Source organism: Xiphophorus maculatus, chromosome 21, assembly GCF_002775205.1.
Source record: "Xiphophorus maculatus strain JP 163 A chromosome 21, X_maculatus-5.0-male, whole genome shotgun sequence".
NCBI lineage: Eukaryota > Metazoa > Chordata > Actinopteri > Cyprinodontiformes > Poeciliidae > Xiphophorus > Xiphophorus maculatus.
Genome location: NC_036463.1, coordinates 11,815,062 through 11,831,630, shown reverse-complemented (window position 1 = coordinate 11,831,630; position 16,569 = coordinate 11,815,062). Strand labels below are relative to the sequence as shown.

The 16,569-nt window shown below is 40.9% G+C and overlaps 1 protein-coding gene across 5 annotated transcripts in view; it reads left to right on the top strand.

Annotated features, from left to right (window-relative positions):
• The window catches only part of ncoa2 (nuclear receptor coactivator 2), an 81,068-nt gene that overhangs the window by 60,094 nt on the left and 4,405 nt on the right, over positions 1-16,569 (top strand). For 2 of the 5 annotated variants that reach the window (XM_023326258.1, XM_023326257.1), the window contains exons 12-21: positions 9,023-9,215; positions 9,294-9,494; positions 9,916-10,134; positions 10,465-10,594; positions 10,736-10,895; positions 11,366-11,662; positions 12,125-12,205; positions 12,447-12,924; positions 13,570-13,747; positions 14,413-14,578. In XM_023326258.1, coding sequence (XP_023182026.1) covers positions 9,023-9,215; positions 9,294-9,494; positions 9,916-10,134; positions 10,465-10,594; positions 10,736-10,895; positions 11,366-11,662; positions 12,125-12,205; positions 12,447-12,924; positions 13,570-13,747; positions 14,413-14,578 — 2,103 coding nt within the window. The remainder of the gene's footprint in view (positions 1-9,022; positions 9,216-9,293; positions 9,495-9,915; positions 10,135-10,464; positions 10,595-10,735; positions 10,896-11,365; positions 11,663-12,124; positions 12,206-12,446; positions 12,925-13,569; positions 13,748-14,412; positions 14,579-16,569) is intronic. The other 3 variants (XM_023326259.1, XM_023326261.1, XM_023326260.1) reach the window with 3 other exon arrangements.

The following is a 16,569-nucleotide window of genomic DNA, read 5'->3' as shown; positions in this document are numbered from 1 at the left end:
TGCTCCTGCGTGTTCTCGCTGCTGCCATGGAGATGGCGGGCAGAGCGATCGCTGGGCTTGTAGGACGTACACGAAGAGAATGTAGGGTTTAATAATGAAGGTTTGATTTTCTTGGAGGTGCAAAGCAATAAAGTAAACCCGAACAATGGGACGGATTTGGCGGTTTTTAACGGCAGCCATGAAATGAGATCGTTATTAAAGCAGTCATTCCTTCAGTTGCCGACGGCTCATTCCAGGCTAACAGATTTCATTAATGAGAAAAAGGACATTTGTTAGACACACACTAATCTGTGACTTCATTAGTCACTTCGTGTGCGGGTGTGTGTGTGTGGTTTTCTGCGCTCTTCTGGTGAATCGCTGCTTGGCCATGTGTGAAAGTAGCTCGGTAGCTCTCAAACTAGCTACCGAGAGTCATCCTCTCCACTAACCTCACCCACTGCTTCCTCACTGACTCTCAACCTACCTCTGCCTTGCTCCTCCTCCTCTACTTCCTCCTCACCATCATCGTTTCAGGGCTGAATTATTGATGGCCGGGGCAGAGTTAAATGAGAAATCAAATCCCAGTTATGGCTGTGGTTCACTATGTGGCAGCTTGAAGCTTGTGATTCGATCATCTATCAGTTATCAACAGAGCAGTAGGTGGACATATTAGGTGACTGTGTCGAGGGTGTTTTGTTCTTTCACTACAAAATAAGACAAGAAAATGTCTCTATCCATCTGTCCATTTCCTGCTCCATGCTGGTGGTGTTTATGAACCCTAAGATACTCTTGAATCATCCACTTGCATTAATGGCGGTCCTCTGTTTAGTTGAGAACTTTCGATTTACCTGCCAGGAAGTGTAAAATCCATCTACATGGCTTTATCCTAAATCTCCACGCGCTGCCGCTCCAAAGCCACAGTGGCGATGGCATCCGGCTGCTTCACATTCCAGCTGCGTGGCAGAAGAACACCTGCTACCGACACCCTGCTGCCACTCTCGTCTCCCGCTTTAAACATAGGGCTGTTTTAGGGGTGGACGATGTGGACTTAAAATTTTGGTGTGATACAAATACTATACTCAAATACTACTCTTGAAAAACATTTCCATTTAAAATAAGCCGTTTTTCAGGACGACATAAGTATTTTTTTTGTATATCACTGAGGTGCACATAGGAACCACATTTAATTTTTTATTTTTTTTTTTATTTACTGATATTTATTGATGCTCTTGTAGAAGAAATGTTGGAGGAAAATAGCCAATATAAAATTTCCACTAACGCTGTGGGTTTGTTTTAGTTTATTTAGCGTCATTTATTGAAATTTGAGACGAGGACAAGTCCAAATTTTTATCGTGATAAATTTTTCTTAATGAATGTTATTATAAATGCCCATTCCTTGGCTGTTTACGTTGCTGCTTCTCAGATTGTTGTTTACGCGATTTTAACTATTAGCCATTATTGTGTAAGCAGGTGCAGTTATGAGGGAGACGGCTCACTGGTTCCGTCCCTGCTGAGCAGCCACGTTCGTGACGCAGTGCTTTCAACATTTTTCATCCTCTGATTACTTGAGAAGAACTGTGTAATTTGATCACCTGTCATAAACAGTTTCTTAAGCAGCAGCCATTACCACGTTGTTGCTCCAGTGAAAGAAATGTAATCCTATACTCGCTAATTACCAGACAAGATAAATAAATAAACATGGCTTGAGGAAAGGAGCTGGGATTTGGATTGAGATTTACCTGCATTTAACTAGTCGAAAGCAGATTTTAAATTTGCTAGTTTAAAGCCATCTTGCGTGAATGAAATATCCAAGAGTAGCATGTAGTGTCCCATGATTTTACATAAACTGTGTGAGCGCAATTATAAGGCAAGTCTTATTTTTGAAGATTATTTTCATTGATCACCAACTGCAGCGTTAATCTAAGCTGTTAATAAACACCAAGCATGAATGTTTAAGAAAGTAAAAGTGAGATTTTGACTTTCTTATGAAAATATTCTTAAGTGCACAATTATTGGGCAGCTATTATTGTGCAGAATTATTATCCAAACAAAATTAAAATGCACATTTTCCCCATCTCGTTATTTTTATTTTCTCTTAGTGAGAATTATAATCCCTAACTCAAACCATTCCAGTAAACATTTCTGAAATGGAAAAAAATAAATAAATCTGTGACCAGAGTTTTGACCCTTCTTTTCAGCAAAAGGAATAAGCTTCCATTCATGAAGTCCTTCAGTTTGCTGACCTATTGACTGTCAACTTTTTGTCATTTATTAATACCAGTCCATATCACCTACCTCAACCTTGTTAGCGTCTGACTTGAAGTGAAGCTTTGTGCCCATTACTATTCCACCCACTGGTTCATCCATCTGAACTGCCAAGAGTCACTCTCATTTCCTCCGTAATATCTTTGAAAAATCTGTATTCAGATATTTCTTGGCCCAGTCTACATGCTTTAGCTTATGAGTCGTTCAGTGGTGGTCGGGTTTCAGCCTTTACTACCTTGGCCGTGTCTCGTAGCTCTGAACATCTTCTGGCAGTTATGAAATATGATGGAACTGGAAGACGATGGATCCTTGGTAGCTTCACACCTGGTTCTTCTCAAATCCTTGGTGCTTAATTTGTCATTTTTCTCAACACATTTGTTCTGACCCAGTTGACTATTTGTAACAAAGCTTTAGATTTTTCTGGGATTGCGCCCCAAGTCTTAGTAATTTCAAGATTACAGCACTCATTGAGAGATTCTTTGGTAATTTTTGACTTATGAGAGTCAGTAAATCTTGTTTTTGACTCATTTTACTGAAACAGAGGAAGCTGCTAGATAATGTAGCTCACCTTGATATAAGTTGTAGATCTTTTAGGCCACACCCTGCCTCTTTACACAAATACGCATCACCTGGAATAGTTAAATCCATTCAGCATTCAAGTTTATTCAGCTTAGATTTAGGAAATATGCCTAAAAATGATATGATCTGTTTCTAAGTTCAAAATAATCACTTCCCTTGTAATTGAGCACACAGTGTATGCAGAATCCACACTTTTTAATGAAAATCATGATATGAGTTTCAAAGGAAAAACAGTAATAGGCCATGATTTAAATTAAAATAGAGGTAAAAATAACTTTGCAGTGCTCCATATACTATGTATACATGTTATTTTATTATAAAACTTTTCGAAGATGTTAAATGGCTTGAAGAAGAGATTTATCTTATTTCTAAAATAGCCAAGCTCCATTACCCTATGACATTCACCAAGTTGATCATTTTTTTAATGACTCATCGGTGACGGTAGTTGGTAAATATTGATATATAATATTGTAGGTGTTGTTGTCATGTATCTGTCAGCAATATTTTGTACTCGTATTTATTTCAAGCTTAAATGCCAGCATTCTCGTAGGGGTAGGGTCATTTTAGTTTGTGTACTTGACGGTCGCACTTCTGCTTTACTCGATCTGTTTCTAAGTTCCCTTTCCTGTCAAATGCCATGAACTAAGTCAAGAAAAAACAAGACATTCACCCTCCTGCCATGGAGTCCCCCACACCGGCATCGACCAGTTCTTGAGAACAATAGAAGGGACAAGACAGGTTCATATCAGTATTTTGAGAAAACCAAGCTTCTTTATGAATAAAGCTTTCATAAATCGGAATTTGAAAAGAATGTGTAGTCAGTGCAGCGTGATTCCCTGTATGCTTCAAAACTCAGTAGTTTTAAAATTGTGTGATTTAGCATCTTCATTTCATCAGCTTTACATTCAATTATGCTGGACTCAACTCGCCAATAATGTTCTGTATGCTGCAGCCTCTTTTATTAGTTTCTCTTAATGGCAATAGATATTTAATCCCAATAATTTTTTTACTGGGTTTTTTAGGACCACTGTAATTAAGCAGCTCCAACACAGTGATAACTCAGTTAGAAAATCCTGCATCTGAAGATGCATCACTCGACAGAAATTTCTTGCAAAGCAGTTGCCACAAATGCTAAGTTAATGCTTGCGTACGAGTCGTTGATGATTCAGCTCATAACATTTCAGTGCAGTTTTAGTTGACATTGTGCTTGACAGAACTTATTGAAAAAGTTGTTTGTCTGCTTCATGATCTTGGCCCTTTGCTTTGAACAAACAACATAAAATGTAATTATTGGTGTTTCAGCTTTTCTCTGTGCAGCTTTCCAGACAGGTGTCTGTGGATACGAATACAGCAGTCAGAGCAGGAACCAAGACACATAGACATACTGTAAACAACATTGTAAAAGGTAAAAATTTCTTAGTGTTAAAAAAAAAACCAGACACACAAGATGATGTTCATGGTCTTCAATACAGTTTAGCAAGAATAAAAAAAAATCAGCTACATGTGGACAATTGGTAAACAAAACATAGATAGTAGAGCGATCAGGAACATTAATATTAATATTTTGATTTCAGCTACAACTATGTGAATTTGATGGAAATATGTAGGCATGAGTAGCTCTTGATCTGTAGTAAAGGTTTAGACTGATTGTAGTGTTGTGGATGGATATTTTCTTAGTACCAACTGAACATTGTTTAAACCATTTCCATTATTTTCTGACCACCATGTCCCCATCTTAAGATAGCTGCTTGAACCAGGGTAACATGCAATAGCACAAAATTCAAAACATCCCAATCCTGTCCGTTCTGTGCTATTAAGAATTAAGTCAGTTAAATTGTAATGCCAAAAGAGGATCACACCCTGCTATGAGCAAGGTGTAAGTGGCTGTTAAGTGTATGTGAAACAGAGTAAAGTGTCTACTTTTGCAGAGGTGTTGGTTTCTATCAAGTATCAGATGAGTCCGGTTTGGTTTGTAGGAGTAGATGTTGGTCAGGGCTTCATCTCTGGCTCACTGTGGGGAAACGTCAGCCTGCTGTTGCTAAGCATGCAAATGTCTCTGAGTGCCTAAACTATGAAACATGCATAAAATGTAGGACACATCAGCAGCTGACAGCTAATTCCTGCAGCATGAAGATCATTTTCTGTCTATGTCGGTACTTAAATATTATTTTCTTTTAAGTAATCTAACTTGCTGTCATCATCACTATTCAGGAGCTGATTCTACCTTATTTTAAGAAATAAAGTTTTATAATGCATTAAAAAAGGTGGCTTTTTTCCTGCTTTTTCTTGAGTGCTTTCAGAGTGAGTCTAAGACTTAATTGGGTGATAAATGTCTAATCTGTGAGTGCTTTGAGACTGTATATTTACCAGGTTGTGAATTTTTTTATTTCCTGCCTCTGGACGTTTGCGTGTTGCCTGTGTTCGTACGCTTATAGGTTGTAGTGCTGAGAAAAGGAGAACACGGATTGAATTACATACACAGACATGCACCGAAGGCCAGCCAGTTAAAAGGATTGATAGCAGCAGAACCCATTAAGAGTAAAAGCAACTGGAAATGGAGAGAACTGAAAGTGGGAGGAGAGAGAATCGAGGAGGAGGAGAGCAAACGGGGTGTACAGAGGCATTACATCATTCCTGACCTCATTAGGGCTTTTCTCTCTCCCACCACTCCATCCTCACTCTGCTACTCTCTCCAGGTCTCCTATATATCCACTCTGCTCGTCCTTTCTCAGTATTATCGGCATTGTGGGGCTAATCATTTTTAGCCCGTTTATATGAGGACCTACCAGGTCTGCCTCTTGTCGTGTGAAAGCTGAGAACCTTGAGCTCTTCAGATAAATATTGTGTCAGACATTTTTGGCTACCCAGTTATCTTCCGCAGCAGTTGCATGCCTGACAAATAAATGTCACTGTATGGAAAAGTGAAGTGCAACACTAGACAATACTGTGGTGCTGTACTGCTGTACAGTATGTCACGATCTGTAAATATTAGCCCAGGCGCAATGCACTCTGCTGGACAGTTATGGCCACTGCAACTTATTTACTAAAACTCCCAGTGGCTGCCTTGGAATCATTGCATTTAATTGATTATCTGCTGTTTATTTTTTTTTTAATTGACTACATTTTGCTTCATTTTATTTGGTGGTGTTGTAATTGTTAGATGTACACTCCTGATCAAAGTCTTACAGCTTAAAAACATGTTGCTGGTACTCACATTTCGTGCCACTAGACTAATGCCAGGTTGAAAGTTCAACTTTAAATTTTTAAAAGATGAAATTGGGAGTAAGACGCAAACCAGTTTTTAGTGTTTTCACACTGCTTTGATTGGGGACCAAAATTACAACATTTGTTCCATTTTCACCTGGTGTGATTTGCTTTCACACTGCACTGTGTCAAACACACTAAATGCTTTGAAAAACCTGTTCGCCTCCTCACCTGTGGTGGCACTGCACTAAGGACCACTGAAGGAAACAACAGGAAAACCTCTGAAGAAGACAAAGCGCAACTTCCTCCTTCACAAAATGAAAACAAAAATAGACTGGCATCAGATTTTAACAGTAGTAGAATTTCTCTTTTGTTTCTGATTTAAAAAAAAAAAAAAAACACGAACCATTTCTCCCACTAGCGCTAAATGTGGGCGCTTGTTTTTGTTGTATTTTCCCAGAATGCACTGCGCTATAGAGCGCTTCCTGCTTTTGGGGAGGTCTCCAGTCCACTTGACATTTATATATGCATTTGAACCACTCCAGAGTTCACTTCTACCGAACCGAGGCCTAGGTTTTTTGGGGTACCGGAGTTCAATTGCCTCTTAACAGTCTTTGACTTAAATTTGGTTATTTGGGGTCAGACTCCCATCCTTTGGAATAAACTTAGGAGTAAAATATTTCCCATCTTTTGGCATCTCATGTGGGGCCCACCCAAGGAACGAGTACAAAAGCAAGTTTTTGTTGTTGGAGGCCAAGATGTAGAGATGCAGCGTAACAAGAGTCCTTACTTGTGTAGTTCATCAATCCTTCCTCAGTCAGAGACAGAAAGCCGTGTGCCATAATGATTGTGTACATCTGGGGTGCCCAAAGTCAGTCCTCGAGGGCCGGCATCCTACACATTTTAGTTCTCTCCCTGGTAGTACCAACAACCTTTTCAGCATGTCAGTGTTCCTCTTAGGCCTTCTAACAAGACATCATTTGATCCAGGTGCGTTAAACCAGGGAGAGAACTAAAACATGCGGGATGCCGGCCCTCGAGTACCGACTTTGGGCTCACCTGCTGTACATGCTTGACAGGAAATGACATGAAACCCAGATTCTGGCACAAAGTTTAAGTTCTTAAGACTATTTCCTTAAACCTCTGATCAGTCGATGAACAGTCTGTTTGCTTCAATGTAGTTTTCATTCAAAAAATATATTCTCCATTTGTTTTGTTCTCTTGTTCCCTTTTTTACAGGTCAGCCTTCAGTTATTCATAGCTGAACTAGTGGTCATTTTAATTCTATTGGATTTTAAGAAAAATAATCTGTCACTTGTTTTCCAGGTGAAAATATAATTGTTACATTATATATTATGATGAAATAAACTACCCCTTCAAAATGAAAGTAGTTTATATTAAACTGGAGCAAATGAAGGGTCATCATGAACTAGTTGGTCAGGAGGCCTATAGTCTGAAAACTGGGTAGATCATGTTTCTGCAGCTCATACGACAGCATTAACAGTATCCATGTGACCTTGTTAGCACTCTAATCTTATCCAGCTTGACAGTGATTTGATATATCTTATTGTTGGTAAATGAAGATAGTTTTCATCTCGCATGTTTGCATCTTGCTTTTCTGTCTTTCTCCTGCTAGACATTTGTAACGTCTTTTATGTAAAGCAAACATCCTGTTGGCCTTTTTAATTTTACATTTCAGATGACTGAAAGTGTCAGAAGTATATGAAAATACAAAGAATATCTTAGGAATGATCAGTTCTTTTTTTTTTTTATCAGTGCCGTGGCTCCACGAGGCCGCCACTATCTGGAAAGGCTCGCCTCGTCTCGGAAAACCGAGTATCTGTTGGAGGCTGCTGCTATTTTCTAAAAATGGCAACTATTTCCCTGACCCTTAACTCCCGTCACTGAGCAAGTAAAGCTCTCTCCCCACCTTGGCCTTGTCCTTGTTGAAGATAAAAGCTTGTGGAAAGCTACAACAACGTGTCACATCAGATGATATTCCTTTTGTATTTACATGTATCCCTGAGTGGTGGTTGGCTTTTTGCTTAAACTTCTTTATTTTACTCCGTTATCTGGTTGAAAAATTCTACATTATTATACATTTCGGATTCTGAAACTGGAGGGTTTCAGATTGTAAAAGGGTTTCAACAAGTCCTTTAATTTTATCATCTCGGTTTTGGTCTCTAAAATGTCTTGAGTATACCAGTGTTTTTGCATACTGCATCTTAAATATTTGCATCCTCAATTTGTTCACACATTCTTCAGCTTTTTTTCCAGGACATAGTCTTTCCTCTCCTACCAAGACTTGGTTTTGTTGTTTATTAAGAAAGTTAAAATGTTCTTGGTAGTTATCCTCTGCCAGCTCATTCACTATAGAAAAAAAATCTATTAGCACAGTTTGGCTTGAAAACAGACATTTCAGCAATTGACTAACACCTTCTTGGAATGACCGTTGTGTGAATCTTTATGTATACTATAAGGCCTTGAATTTAGGTGACAGTACAAAAGACGCAAAATACAAACATAGTTGTACTTCAATTGTTAAGCAAGTAAATATAAGTTGTTGGGTAAGCAAGATAACTTGAGTTGTTTTAGTATACCAGGTAGGCCTTAAATGTGCATTATAAAGCCCTAAATCTCACTTTCAGGAAACAAAACTCAAAATTTGGGGTCTTTGAAGATAAAAAATTTGCTCTTGTGTCCAAAACTGCTTTTGTTAATTTGAACTTCAGAGCAGTGTGAATGTTTTTATGATGGCATGATGCTACAGCCACCATACTAGCTAGAGCCAGATTCTTTGGTTTGAATCCTCCTTGATTCTTTGTCATCTGAGCATCAAGCATCAGGTGTCTCTACAAAAGGCGTTCCAGCAGACCTCTCCAGTCGAACATCTTGTCAAACGTTCGTTAGAATGTTACGTATCAGTACTTCCATGTCTGGCTTTAATCGGTTTCTAATTGGAATCCCACATGCCTCATCTGTTTATGTTTTCATAGTCATCGGAGCTTGACGACATCCTGAACGACCTGCAGAGCGCTCAGCCGCAGCTCTTCTGTGAGCAGCGGCCGGTTTCGCTGCCCAGTCCCATGGACAAACAGAACATCTTTAATGACATCCTGCAGATGTCTGAGAACAACGCCGCCATGGCGACGCAGCAACAACCCAGAGGCCTCGGCATGGGTCAAACTAGTAAGTAGAGCTCAAACTCAAGAGGGGAGTGGGGGGGCATGAATTTTTTTTTAAAGCCTGTTTATTCTTGCTTTTTAGACTTTGGCGTTGTCCGACCAGGGCAGCCAGGCAGGGCATTACCAGTGAGGAGTGTCTCTCTGGACATGAATGTCCCCTCACAGCAGCCATCATTGCAGTACCCCATACGGGCCAACAGCCCATACCCTGTAATGCAACAGCAGCAAGGCATGTTAGGAGGTCATGGCATGATGCCCAACCAGCCTGGTATGGGCAATGCAGGTAAGTCTAACCAAGAGCTCAAGTCAAATCCAATTACGTTATTATGGTCTAATATTAAAAATAAATATATAAATACTGTAGTCTTGAACTGTGACACTTGTGGCTGATTCCAAATTCCGATTAGACACTTTTCCTTCTGCCTCTGTGTCTCTCACCCGAACCCATCAACATCATGACACACTGACTCACTTCCTGTGACAGGAAATAGTCGCCCACACAGCAGCGAAGTTTCTCTCACTGCGTCTCCCGCATATCGATCCTCCCCAAGCAACTTCCAGCATTGCTCACAAAAGATTTCCCCTTTCACATTGATCCCAGACCACCGCAATATGTTTGCAGAGAACATTCTCCAAAATCTTTTCAGACCGTTTTCTCACCGCTTCTCATCTCTGCGTCGTTGTCCTTCCTCCCACTCCCACAGGATTGATGACCCAAGGTGGTCCGCGGCCAGCCATGCAGCAGCAGCAGCAGCAGCAGTCGGAGGGATGGACCGGTCCAGCTTCTGCACCTCCTATTGGAGCTTCTGCTCCAGGACAACAAGGAGGCATGCAGGGTAGGATGGTGCCCGGCACCGCTCCGATGAGACCCAACAGCCAGCCAGGACCCCGGCCAATGCTGCAGTCTCCACTAATGGCCAACGGTGAGAGCCAACTTAAAAACGTCTTGGTATGAAGGCACAGAAATAAGAAGCTGCATTACAGTGACTTTGAATCTGTAGTTCATAATATCGCCCATTTAAGTAGAGTGAAGAAGACCTCAGCTCACCCCCTCATAGTTTACTAGCTTATCAGAGTTGTAAAGGATGCCATCTTGTGGTTGGTCAAGGTGTAGCAGGTGAATTATTTTACACCCATCATTTTTACCTTTTTTTGCTCTTGTGAAAGAGAAATTGTAAAAGTATAAAAAAATAATCTTTTTGCATCTCCCTAATAATTACACTGACCTGAATATTTCTTCCTTTCTCTTTCAGCCCAACCTGATATGGACATTAATATGGTCGGCCACCATTTCTCCCAGCAGCAGGCTCCGCCCAATCAGACAGCCCCTTGGCCGGACAGCATGATGCCAATCGATCAGACCCCTTTTGTGAACCAGAACAGGTACGTTTTTAACCTTTTTGTGTTCCCAAAAGGAGCCGGTGGCACCTCAGTCTGGGGAGTTTCTTAAAAGTAAACACTTTTTTCCCCGAACTTTTCTGTAATACAAGTGGACATTAGGCATTTTTGTTTCCTTTTCCACAGACCTGCACAGCAAGACGATCTCCTCTGCAATCCAAGTCTTGATCAAGGTAGCGCAGTGGATGAGGGGGCCTTGATGTCCCAGCTGTACTCGGCACTAAAAGATTTTGATGGTTTAGAAGAGATCGATCGAGCTCTCGGCATCCCGGCCCTGGTAGAACAGGTGAGCTTTTCTAACACTGTTTCCTCACAAGGGTAATAATACAACTTGAATTGTCATAAATCTTATCAAATAAGTCTAAATATTTTGCTGTGCAGTTGTATTATGCCTCTTTTTAAATCAGAATACCTCTAAATAAAATCTGGTGCAACCAGCTACCTTCAAACGTCACCTTATTAGTAAAAAGGGTCTACCTGTTTGCAGTTTAATCTGTGAAGGCCTCAGAAGTTTCATAGAGAACATTAGTGAATAAAGAACATCCTGTAGACTAAAGAACACAGCAGACAGGTTGGTGTTAAGGTTGTAAATTCCTAATACAGTACACTACAATGACATTTGCGGTTGTGAGAAAATATTTTAGACAAAGGTTAAGGTGATAGAATCCTTTAGCAAAGTCCTGTAAGTTTGTTGGGGGGTTTTTTGCATCAATTTCTTACAGATATTCCACTAATGTTGATTGTTTACTGCTTCAGAGCCAGTCACTGGAACCAGACCAGTTCCCCCAAGACTCCACCATCATGTTGGACCAGAAGCCCCCAATGTACACGCAACAATTCGGCCCGCCGCCCTCCCACATGGTGCCGAGGGGCTTTCCCGGCCCTCCCATGCAGGAGCCTGGCTTTCACCTAATGGCCGGCCAGATGGGGCCCCGGCCAACCTACCCCATGATGAGAATGCAGCCGCGGCCAGGACTCAGGCCGGGCGGGGTCGCCCCGAACCAGCCCAACGCACTACGGCTGCAGCTCCAGCACCGGCTTCAGTCCCAACAGGTATGCTAGTCCACCCTGACATGAAACGACATGCAGCCCATTGATCGACTCTGAACTCACAGGTTTGAGTTATGTAATCGCTCTCGAGGCTGACAAATTTGAAGCCCTGATTGCGCACATTTAGACTTCTTAGTGGTCTTTCTGTATTTCGTACCATTGCTACCAATTTTTTGTCATTTGCAGTAAGTATGCTATGTGTGTGTTCGTCATAAATATGTTGTGTGCCAATTGTTTTTCACCATTAACCTGTCAGGGGACTAGAGATGAAAATGAACCCTTATGGCTAAATCTGGCATATTTACGTGGTGGTTTTGATGTACTGATGTTGATTAGAGAGTAAAACTTAAAAATTAATGAGGAAAAGCTAAATTCAGAGAAATTAAAGAGGTGCTAAAATAAATTTAAGTCAGTAACTTTTTCTATTTGTGCTTAAATGTGTTTTTGTGGGGGTTATTTTTCCAGCAGAAAAGTCAGCCAATGATGACTCAGATGACTGGCGTGTCAAATGTGAACCTACCTCTACGAGCCAGTGCTCCAAGCCAGGTACAACCACCATCATGTAACATTCCTGCACAAACATGTTCCATCTACTAATTTAGCTTCCTGATGCTTCACAATAAACTAAAGACTTAAAGACACCACAGTATACGCCAAAAATATTCATACACCTTAATTTTCTTTTCACTCTTTGACACGTTGCATCCACAGACACGCATTTGTAAAACATTTACATTTGACATCTTCTCACCGTCGCTCTGGCACTTCCTTTTCCTGCTGTTTCCAGGGAAACATCAACGCTCACATGTTGGCACAGCGTCAGCGGGAGATGCTCAGTAACCACTTGAGGCAGCGACAGCAGCAGCAGCAACAACATGTTCAGCAGGCCCAGCAGGTCCAGCAGCAGCGCAGCATAGCCATGAGGGCCCAGGGCCTCGGCCTGCCTCCCAACATGGCCGGAGGCATGAGCAACCCCAGGAACCCCCAGGCTGCCCCCCAGCAGTTCCCTTACCCGCCCAGCTACGGTACCAGTACAGGCCTGGCCTCGTCACCTCCCCCCACAAGCCCCTTCTCCTCCCCTCTCTCCCCCAGCCTCCCCTCTCTGCCCCCCAACCCTCAGCTCCACCTGCATGGCACCTCCTCTTCCTCCACCTCCTCCTCCTCCTCACAGATGATGATGGGAAACACAAACATGATGGGCGGACAGTATGTGGGCGTACTCAACCCCCAAATGCAGCACAGTGCCTTTCAGTTTCCCAACTCAGGTACTGCTCCCCCTCCCCCTGCCAGCCAACAGCACACTTCACCCAAGAACGCTGTATGTGTGTGCGCGCACTTGTTTGTGTGTGTGTGTTGACGTGAATCAATTGGAATGCGTCACTTCCAATTGATGTCGTATGCCAGATTTATAATTTCATGCACTGATGATCACAGTCATCATAAGCTGATACAAATTAAGCTGCATATTTTACTCAGTAAACCTATAAATGATCTCCTAGTTATGCTTTTTTACTCCACTAGATGGAGCCAGAGCTCAATAAATCAACCAAACCACCTCCCAGTTTGGCCATGAATTCTCTGAATAGTTTGTCGTACGTTTACCTGATTTATCTAATGACATTTACCATATTTACATCTTTTTGAGATTTCACCTTTTTTTAAAAATAAACTCCTCCATCTTCTCTCTTCTTCTTCTGCTAAAATGCATGTAGAAAATTCCTCCTGGCTGTAATTGACCCTGAATGCAGACACTTCTTCACCTTAAAACCCAGAGGCCTCTTGTATACCTCATCTGTTTTGTCACAGCACACTCTTCTTCTTCTTCTTCTTGCATTTGTTCTAAATATATTTAATGTACTTAGTTTCGGTGGGACGGGTGTGGTTGACGTGTTTGAATTCGTCCTCCGCAGGTATGAGCCAACAGGCAGACGGGAGTTTTGCCGGAGGCAGCACGCCGCAGAGCCCGCTGCTTTCCCCCCGCATGGCGCACACACAGTCCCCCATGATGCAGCAGGGCCAGCAGAACGCCGCTTTCCAGGGTTCCCCTGACATGAACGGATGGCCACAGGGTAATATGGGAGGCAACAGGTGAGGACGACCAGCTCATCCAGCTGAATGTGATTGTAAAAACGTAAAGACTGAGTTCATGTTTGTGCACCTGGGTGCTTTCAGATTTCTGTTTGTATTCGGAAAATGTTGATCAGGAATGTTTGAGAGTTTTATGGTCTTCTGATGAGTAAATGAAGCTTAATTTAATCGTTTATCAGCTTAAGAAGGAGAAAGATTTATATTTTTGTAAAAAAAAAAAATAATAATCAATCCACATAATAGCCTCAAGAGCAAAGAACAAAGGATGTTAGTCTAAATATCCGCAAAATACTCAGGAATCCAAATAAATTTATAGATGTCATATTATATAAGAAAGGTTAAACTGAGTTTTTTTTAATGACAATATGCATCAGTTTATTGCTAAATCTCCTCAGATTGCTTCTCGCAATCTTTTTAAAATCTTTTTTTAATCTGTTTAAAAAGTGACTTTCTAACCAATTTATATACATTTCTATTCTTTCTAACTATCAAAGCATGAGAAGCAAAAATAAAAACAAGTATTTATTAATTATGTGCATTCTGGGACATGTTGGTACTGCATTTTTTTATTTATTTATTTGTTTTATTCTGTGGAAATTCATGTGCACACATGGTAACTTGTGACAGTCCAACCTAACGGCCTCCGTTGCGCTTCCCCTGCCCAGCATGTTCTCGCAGCAGCAGGCGTCGCCGCAGTTCACCCAACAGAACAGCGGCAACATGTACAACGGCAACGGCATGGGCCTCAACAACCAGCTGAGCAGCCAGATGAGCGTCACATCCATGGCGTCGGGGTCCTCGCCCGGTTTGCCCTCCATGGGACAAGAACAGGTGAATATTTAGAGCACTCCACAGCCAGTTTGGATGGGTGATTGGAGTCTGTTTTTTGGGGAACAAAAAGTGTTTTCTGTATTTCAGCCACTTTAGTTGTTGAAGTGAAGTTGAGAACTTGAACATAGCCCGCCACACTCGTCGTTCCACTTACTACATTCTCTGCGATATTAATTGTATAAAGTGACTTTGTGCTAAATTTTCAGATACAATTGGCGCTCCAGTTATTTGTCTAAATTTAGATATTGGTTGTCACTTTCTGTGGACAGTAAAAATGTTTAAGTATCTGGTAGTAGCAGCCTAAAATCATGCTCCTCGAATGAGCATGATTCGAGGAGCAATTACACCAAAAAATTAGACCAAAAGCTTTTTCATTAGTTTTAAATCATGTCTAAGGGATTTTTAACTATCCCTGAAAAATATTTCAGGGGTGGTATTCAGTCGTGATTGATTTGAGAGAGTCCACAATATATTTAAACTTTTGCACCCAGTTCTTGCATATTTTTTTTTTAAACCATTAAAGTTCTTTCTTGTGTCGTGGATTAAAACCGTTCGAATGAATTAGAAAGCTGACAGTCTTGCCTCAGATGAAAGCCGACTTCTTCTGCATTCATCTCCGTGTTTCTGTTTGAGTTATTCTAAGCACTATGTTTGGCTCTCTTTCATTTAATTGCCCTGCTGGTGAATAATTTACTCCATAGTTTACGTAACTCCTCTAAAGTTCTGCTACTTCCCTCCCAACTTTTAGGGCAGTGATGTAACTGGGCACTTTAAAGTCAGACCATTTAGTTACACTTTTGTGTAGGGTGCTGACGTTACTCACTGACTCGCATGTTTCATGTATCAACATCACTCAATTCCTGCTGCGCCCCGCTCGTTTAATGCCCAACAAGTTAATTTGTCTGCGTTTGTCTCGCTGGTATCGTTAGGCTGTGTATCTGCGATGCGCTGTTGTTGACCATAATGCTTTTAAGCCCGTAAAGATCCATGAATATTTAACTACAGTGCTCCTGTTTGATTGCCTGCTGTCCAGAATGTTGTAACATAGCAGTGTGTCTGTCACTGGACTTACGTCGCCTCTGGGTTTATAGAAGAAAAAATATTGGCACTTAGATTATTTCAATTATTTACTGTTGAGCCATTAGTGCATGCATTTGTGTTTTTCTCCTATTGGTTTTACGCATGATGATGCTCTCCAACATGCTTTGTAACTCCTATAGTTAGACAAGTTCAAGGCTGAGAGGTTTACGTTTAATAATAAAAATGTAATGCTTTAAACACTTTTAAATACATCTATGTTTTCCATAAAATGTGTTAAATGATGCTTTAACACTTTGTTTTATACTTTATACTTTGCTTTAATTAATTTTTTTTCCAGATTTGTTAGAAGGACTTTATCACAGCACATTCTTTATAAAGGGCTTTGCTCCAAGAAACCGGTTCTTTGTTATTTCTAGCCCACTTATTGAGCTTTTAGCAGCTGTGCTTGGTTACATTTTAAATGTAATACAGGTGCGTCTAAAACGACAACAAAAAAACTAATAATCAAAAACAATTTCCATAGTTTAATTCAAAGTATTATTAAAATGTCTCTGTTATGATCTATACCAGTGGTCCCCAACCTTTTTAGTCGCGCGGACCGGGGACGTCACGTCGTAAGTATCGGGGCGGGGGGGGAGGAAACCCTTCATTTTTCGCGGCGGTTACGTTCCAAAAAGAACCCGTGATAAGCGAAATCCGCGAAGTGGGAACCTTTATTTTTTTACAATTATTATACAATGAAATGTTTCATAACACATTGAAACCAAAGAACAAAATCTCTTTACAGGCCCAAACATTTGTTTAACAAATACAAAATACTGTATAAACTTTTTTTTTTTTTTAAACAAATAACTACTTTACTGTAAAATAATAATATTAATATGAACTGAAAGCAGATTCCCGTGCCCGAATTGCGGAGATCAGCGCCGCCCCACCGCGATCTGAGTCAT